The sequence below is a fragment of the Bombyx mori genome, chromosome 16, assembly GCF_030269925.1.
Source record: "Bombyx mori chromosome 16, ASM3026992v2".
NCBI classification, from domain to species: domain Eukaryota; kingdom Metazoa; phylum Arthropoda; class Insecta; order Lepidoptera; family Bombycidae; genus Bombyx; species Bombyx mori.
Genome location: NC_085122.1, coordinates 14,092,501 through 14,099,945, shown reverse-complemented (window position 1 = coordinate 14,099,945; position 7,445 = coordinate 14,092,501). Strand labels below are relative to the sequence as shown.

Below are 7,445 nucleotides of genomic sequence, written 5' to 3'. Positions count from 1 at the left end.
TGACAATTGACATTTAAAACGTAGGTATACCGGTAAAATGGGGTGATTAGGGACAAATTCCAACTTGATGAACAATGTTATGGTAGTTGTTGATGTTTAAAATGCTATATCGGCACCAAAATGATTGAGTCTTAAGGGTATCTTTGTTATCCAATTTAAAGCTATGTAATGAGCATTCCAGTTTAAGCAAAAATAGGTGTTATCCCTATTTACCCAGAAATTGCGATTATTGGGGACGAAATTAGTGTTAATAGAGAAATTTGCTAGGGCTGGCACTCCTTGGTTTTAATTTATTTATTTAGTTGCACCAACAAAGTGATCATCAATAAAAAACATTGAAAAACTGACAAAAGTACATGGCAGATGTCACCTCAATCATAGGTGCAATCGACAGTGCATTGATAACAAAAATATAAAATATATAACTAAAACTTGATTAGATTTAATTACTTATGATTAATTAATAATTACTTATATTTACTTGGAAAAATATCCGCGACAGATTTTTCCTGTAAGTTGTGAGACAATTAGAAAAAACATCTATTTCATCACTTAAAGCTAGTTCAGCGCAATCGGACAACTCCGAATGAACATTAAAGGAGACCGCGCTACCGTGGACATTATTGTAGTCCCAAACGATTCTGTTTAAGAGAGGGTAAGCACCTAAATGCGAACGAGCGGGCTTTCTTATAAGCGGTTTATATTTCTTAGTTCTTAGTAAGTACTTAAGGGCAGATATTTTTATCTGAAGAGCTTAGTTGTTTCCGTTATTCCATGGATTTATCAAGTGGATACCCCCACTTTGGACAAATATTAAAATATTTTATTATGTATTACTTAGACATTTTTGTCCACCATGAGATTTCATTGTTCTTGTCACAAGTCTGTGCAAAACCGACTTATGTTAAATTGCTTAGCTATTTTAACTAAAGACTTATTCCTAATTTCATAGCCTTCTATTCTGTATAATTTTTTATATTAAGGGATCATATCTTTTATAAGGATTTGCACTCTTTGATACGTACACGCGAGGCATATCTAAAAATAGAAAACAACGCGTAACTGATATATAAATATTTGCCAAACAATAAAATAACACTGTATTGATAATTTTGAATAAAAGTTGTAGACAAAAACATCATGAATAAACCAGATTCTTACCAACAAATTTAAAAAATATTGTTATAACTACATAGATAGCCCTACAAACCTGTGCCTATTTATACTTAGGTCGTTTCCATTTCATTTATTCTCATCCCAATTGACCCCTTTTTCGTTGTTATTTGTACCTGAGACGTCCCCGATATCCCCAAAAACAACAGATTTTTACATGTATTTTTATTTTATCAAATACATTAAAACCAATAACAACTGAGACTTACCTTTAATATATGGTTTTAATATATGGATGGTTCAAACAGTAAATTGCGTTTATAAATTACAGTCGTCTTCTATTATTATAAAATAAATAAAAGAGAGCAAAGTTTCTAGCACTAAAATAATTACCACCACAAGAAGTTAATCTGAAACGCGATTTTTTATAAGTTAGCAGCTATTATCATGCATATTCAGAGTTGTTTTGTGAACTTTCAACATTCTACTATTACACTACAAAAAGTGGAAGATTTTGCAACGATTAAAAAACTAGTGAAATGACATGTCCTTCTTCAAACGAGGCTTATGGAGAGTATTAAGCGGTAGGCAGCGGCTTGGCTCTGCCCCTGGCATTGCTGAAGTCCATGAGCGACGGTAACCACTCACCATCAGGTGGGCCGTATGCTCGTCTGCCTACAAGAGCAATAAAAAAAAAGTATTGCGCGTCGAAAGATTTTCCTGGTTTTTTCCCCAATCACCTCGCGATTCCTAATCGCCCCATTTTACGGTACCTATGAGAAAGGATTGAAATTATTTGCGATGATTAGGTTGGTTATCGATGAGTTAGTAATAGGGAGGGTAGAGGTAAGGAATAGTCTTTTATGCTATTAAGTTGAAAGTTTCTGAGTTCAAAAAAATCCACCAAAATAGCGCTAGCGTAGCAATTAGCATAATTAATATGATATCATAAGTAGTGTATCCAGTTGGAACAGCGCCCTTAGCGACAAACGCATGCAAACGTTCCAATTCCGTACAAATTTGAGTTAACTTTTACGCTATTGAGAACGTTAAGAAGCTCGCACTAAGCACACAACTATGTTCCGATTTGCACTGAAGGTGTGACGTCAATTTAGTATATTGCGAAGCCGTTCCTTTATTTTTAGCTGTATTGGTCATTGTTTAAAACGGAAGGCAGCACAGTATACTGTTATCGACAATTTTTTGGACGGTTTTCAGTAAAAAAAACGTTTAAATTTAGTTATATTTCAAAATAGAATATTCAAGCTATTGTCGGTTGAATTAATCGCATAATAAAAGTGAGTACATATGTAAGTATACTTTTTAGTAAAAGAAAATATATTGTTTTTCAAGCAATTTAATGCGAAATATTAATTTAATAAAAAATATTATTGGAATGAGGTTCGCCTCCTTGCGTCGATAATCCTCAGTGCTGAGGGTCGTGGCCTCCTCTAATAACTTTCTCCTGCATCATCTTGCGCCATTCCTGCTTATCCCCGGCTGTGTGGATAGCAACGTAGACTGAGGTATTGAGAGTGGAGCGTATTTGGTCCGACCAGAGCATGGAATGAGGTTAAGTGCGGTAAAAATGATCACGCGATTAAAGCATCGAGAGCACCTTACTTCGAAAACACCAATGTTCACTGTAGAAAAATGCTGACAGCACACTTCAGTCTGTTTAAAAATGGCTATATTCGCAAGGAAAGAGAAGTTGAGGAAGATTGCCAACCAGGTGGACGGACATTGTCAAGGAGGCCACAAACACCAGCGTCCTGGGCCCCATTAAGCAGGCCGAATGCAGGCAACATTGGAGGAAGCTATTGCAAAAACTAGACCAAGGTGGTCGCGACCCTCAGTAAATAGGAAGCGACGAAGAAGAAGAATATTCATAGCATTCCTACTTCCTACACTAGCGCTATGTCGGTAAGTCTTCTAACTATAAATTGCTGTTTACAGGCTGTGAACACTTTTTCAACTTGTCCCCTATACAAGATGGCGCTCCTTAGTTCTATCCTCCATGCTTTTAACACAACATCTCTTATCTCACTCAGTCATGCTCCATATCTGTCATTCATCCGTACATTCTGTTCCTACAATACCTTTATATTGTAAGCTCTTTAAAACGACACTGAAAGGACTGTGCAGCTTATGGCGTTATAGAGAGTTGACCAGAGTTGTCGTTAAATGTAGAGAAGAAAAATCAGAATTATAATATAAAAATAAAAAGTTTATTTCTATTTAATCTGACCTTCTTAAAATATAACACCTAATGATCTCTCAACACTAGTCCGCAGCATCTGCTCACGACTTAACCTAACCTAATCTATCTTAAGAAGGAGGGAGCCTGGAGATCAGTAATACAGGTCTTTGAACCTAGTACAGACTTCAGCTCTTTCAAAGGCTTACAAAATAAATTATAAGGTTAATTTATTTCCATTTGAATTTGTACTATACCTTTAAGAGAGAAATAAATAAATAATTATTATTATTATTTAACTAAGAACACAAATTTAATAAATCAATTTAATTAAATTTTATAACAACACGATTAAAACAAGAGGTATACGTGAAATTAATTGACTGTACAAATCTTTATAAATTTCACAGTACGGTAGGTAATATAATAGTATAACGTGCAAAATGCCCGCGTTATATGGGGTATACCCGTGTTATACGAGGGACTGAAATCGCGTAATATGATAATCCGTTATAGGTAAGAGTACCGTGTTATAAGGTGGATTACTTTATAATATATCACTGCATGGAAGATAAGCCAACTAAAGCCAAGTGATTTCGACGCTTTAGGTAGTTTGTCGTTAAATCGGATGACGTTACATGGAGTTTACATTGTATATAATATAAAATTTAAATGAAGTTGAATAATTAAAACAATTAAATTGACAATTGGTCCCTTCGGAATCCGGTTACTGCACTGTTGAAGGTCTACATTTTGGTGCTATCTTTGAAATTACACCAATTCCTACCGTGGCGCCACCCTAATTGGTCGAAGATTTCTTTTTTACATTGTCGTTTATTTATTGTACCTGAGTGAAATAAGTCTTTTGCATTATATTCTGTTGTAAATATAATTTAGCTTCAATAGTGTAGACGTGTTATTAATAATAGGAATAAAACATTTTTGATTAGCAATTTCTTTATTTTAAATTTTAATAAGTTTAGAAATCGTTCGGAGAGAAGACAATGGTTTCAGCATCATTACTTTTAATATTATGATATGAACAATAATAATTACCGCTATTTTATAATAATACCTCTATTAGTTAATAATGTTGATAACGCGTTATAACTATCTTCTACCTGTATTTACAATAATGCTATCACTTGAAACGTTACAACACAATAACAATTAGAATAATGTGAAATAATTTGTATGTGTTTTGTGTCTCAAAGTTCGTTCCTTAGAATATTGATGATGTAACAAAATACTTGAAGATCAATTTTAACAATCCAAAGTCTTTCTTGTTTAATTTACTAAGTAAAATTATAAGTTAAATAATAGTTTCATTTTTCTTTACATCTTATACAAAACTGTATCAGAATTGAATACGAAAAGAGTTTACGATTAAAATTCATTGGAAGACTTACAGGTTAATTTTCATTTACATGTTGTCTTGAAATGGTTAAAAATTACAGTACTATATATTTGAAGTGGTTTGAGACACACTACAAAAGATAACAATAATAAATTCAATAGAATGGTTGAAGCGATAAGCCGAGATAAAATAACATGTTATTTCCATATCACGTAGTATCTTAATTTTAAAATAGCTGGTATAACGTTATTGAAAACGGCTATTTCTCTTACTGTCAAACAGCCCTATTAATTTACTATTACATGCTATTCATAATGCTTACAATATTGTATAAATAACATCGATATGTATTGTTTTATTTTCTCCTAAAACTGTCTTTGTTAAAAAATGAGACGTTTGTCACGAATACATTCGAAAAAACATTTCGTCACTTTTTTCGTTTTTATAAGATGCCTAACAAATTTCATTGTTTTTGGATACACATTTAAGTAGGTCTGAAGTCATTTTCAGGAAATTAACGGTTAACGGTTCTAGGTAACTAATTAACTATATTATGTATGTATTCGATTATCTATAAGTTGTACATTTATTTAATTATTTACACTATAAACTGCAATTATTTACATCGTTGCAAGGATTGTGGTTCCCTCAAAATGTACATTTCACCTTATTCCTACCATTTAACAAAAGGACAATAGAGGAAAGAAAAAACTGAAATAATATTAAAAGCAAGTTTTATTGCTAAAATAAAATACAAGCACAGCCGGAGCGAGGTGCGCGTCGCCGCGTCGGTCGCGTGGCGGGCGCGGCGCCTCGCTCGGCTCAGCGTTTTTTGTACGTTTTCTTATCTATCATTTAAAAGGAAGCCATTTTGAAATTTATAAAAATTAAATAGGTAGATAGTCTTCAAAAACAAAAAGTAAAAAAGTAGAAAATCACAAGTTTGAGCGATCTCGCACGTCAATAGAAAACATGTATGTAATAGATACAATAATATAGACTATAAAACTTTATAATTTAAAAGTAAAAATCTTAAAACCCAATTAATTCATAATATTTTATAACCTCTCCGGGTTCTCTATTAACATAATAATACTTTTCAACTGGGGTTCAGTAGACGATATCTTAAATTTACATCTGATTGCACTTCAAGTTTCAACTAACAATAAAGGAAACTATAACTAAACGGTCTCAGGGAGCTGGTCCTCGCCCCGCCCGCACACTGTCCGCCCGCCCACAGGCCGCCCGCACACCGGCCGCGCCGCAGTTTTGGTATTCAGTGTATTTACAACGAGCAGCGGCTCGACGCGGGCCGCCCGAGGACAACTAACTACGTTAACAAATATTAAAGCAAATGCATCGTTTGTATCTCGAGTTCCCACAGAACGTTACGCGGCTATCTACAGTCTTTGGCCTCACACTCGAACTAACCTACCCCGAGCGGCGCTCAGTACTCCCACCGGTCGTCCTCGGCCTCCGACTTGATCTTGTCGTCGTGCAGCAGGCGCGGCGGCGAGGGCGCGGGGTGCGGGGGGGCCGCCACGAGCGAGGGAGGGGGCGCGAGCGAAGGGGGCGCGGGGGAGGGCTCCACGCGCACCGTCTCCTCGGAGTCGCGCCGGAAATCGTCGCCGCGCATGACGCAGACGCCGTTGATGATGACTTCATCGGGGTTGCGCGGTTTCTCGTCCTGCCAGTCCGGGTTGACCCACTGCGGCGCCGCAGGCTTCCGTCTGCTGGATCGACCCTGGGGCGTCGAGGAAGCTTTCGGTTCAGTCTTAGATTCGTCGTCTAGCGAGTCCTCGGAGCCGAGGTTGCTCTCGACGTCGTCGTCTTCGAAGTCGTCTCCATCAGGTTCGCGTTTCAACGGCATCGTGAGGTCGAGTCCACCGGCTGTGTCTTTGCCTTCTTCGGGAACAACGAGCCCGCGTCCAATCAGCGCGGCGAGGTTCGAGTTCGCTGCAAAGTACGGAGGATAGGGGAGCGGAACCCCGGCCAGGCCCATCCTCTCCTTCTGTAGTTCCAGCAGTCTCTGATTTAGAAGTAGCCTAAACTGAACGGGGTCGAAAGGCGCCGAGGACTGTTCTCGTGCCGGCGGCTCTGACGGTAGCCCGTGGGGCGCCTGCTGTTTGAGCCTCATACGATGATTGTGGAACCAGTTCGTAATGGTACGGGTGGATAGCCCTAACTCGGCAGCCAGGAATTCTATTGTGGGCATATTGGGATACGGATCAAGGGCAAAAGCTAATCTCAGCGCTTCTTTCTGCTCTTCCGAGAACAAGACTCTTTGTTTCTTAGCACAGGGAGCTCCAGAGTTGGGTCCGGGCGAACTGGAGTGGTAGAACTCAGAGGTGTCGTTGGAGGAGGTGTCGGACGAGTTGTCCTGTCCGGGACCGCTCGACCGCCGCCGTTTGTTCGCTTCGCGTCGTTCGTTCTTGAGCGCCTGAAGGCGGTCGATGTTGTGAGCGTCGCTCAGCCAAAGCTGCATCCGAATGAAGGGCTCCCTACCTTTTATGCTTAACATGTGCCAAGGTTTAGGTTTTGATAATAATTCGCTGACCGATCCCTGCGAGAGGCCGAGAACTGCTTCACCAAATATCTTTTGTCCGATATTATTCGCAAGCAAAGCTTCTTTTATTTTGGTCGTGATGGTCTGCGTGTCGAGATCTTGCGTGAGAGCGGCCATTTCGTATACGCTGGGTGTCATGTGTTGGTGCAGGGTCCGCATCACTGGAGGCTGGTGATGTGGCTGTGGAGGAGGCGGAGGTTTCCTTTCCTTGT

General features: G+C 38.5%; 1 protein-coding gene across 9 annotated transcripts in view; it reads right to left on the bottom strand.

The window, feature by feature from the left end:
• Positions 1–4,249: 4,249 nt before the first annotated feature.
• LOC101736914 (homeobox protein cut) overlaps positions 4,250–7,445 on the bottom strand; it is a 180,833-nt gene continuing 177,637 nt past the window's right edge. For all 9 annotated transcript variants that reach the window (XM_012696913.4, XM_021352547.3, XM_021352549.3 and 6 more), the window contains one exon: positions 4,250–7,445. This exon is cut by the window's right edge and continues 210 nt beyond it. In XM_012696913.4, the coding sequence (XP_012552367.2) occupies positions 6,115–7,445 (1,331 nt within the window). In that variant the 3' untranslated portion in view covers positions 4,250–6,114.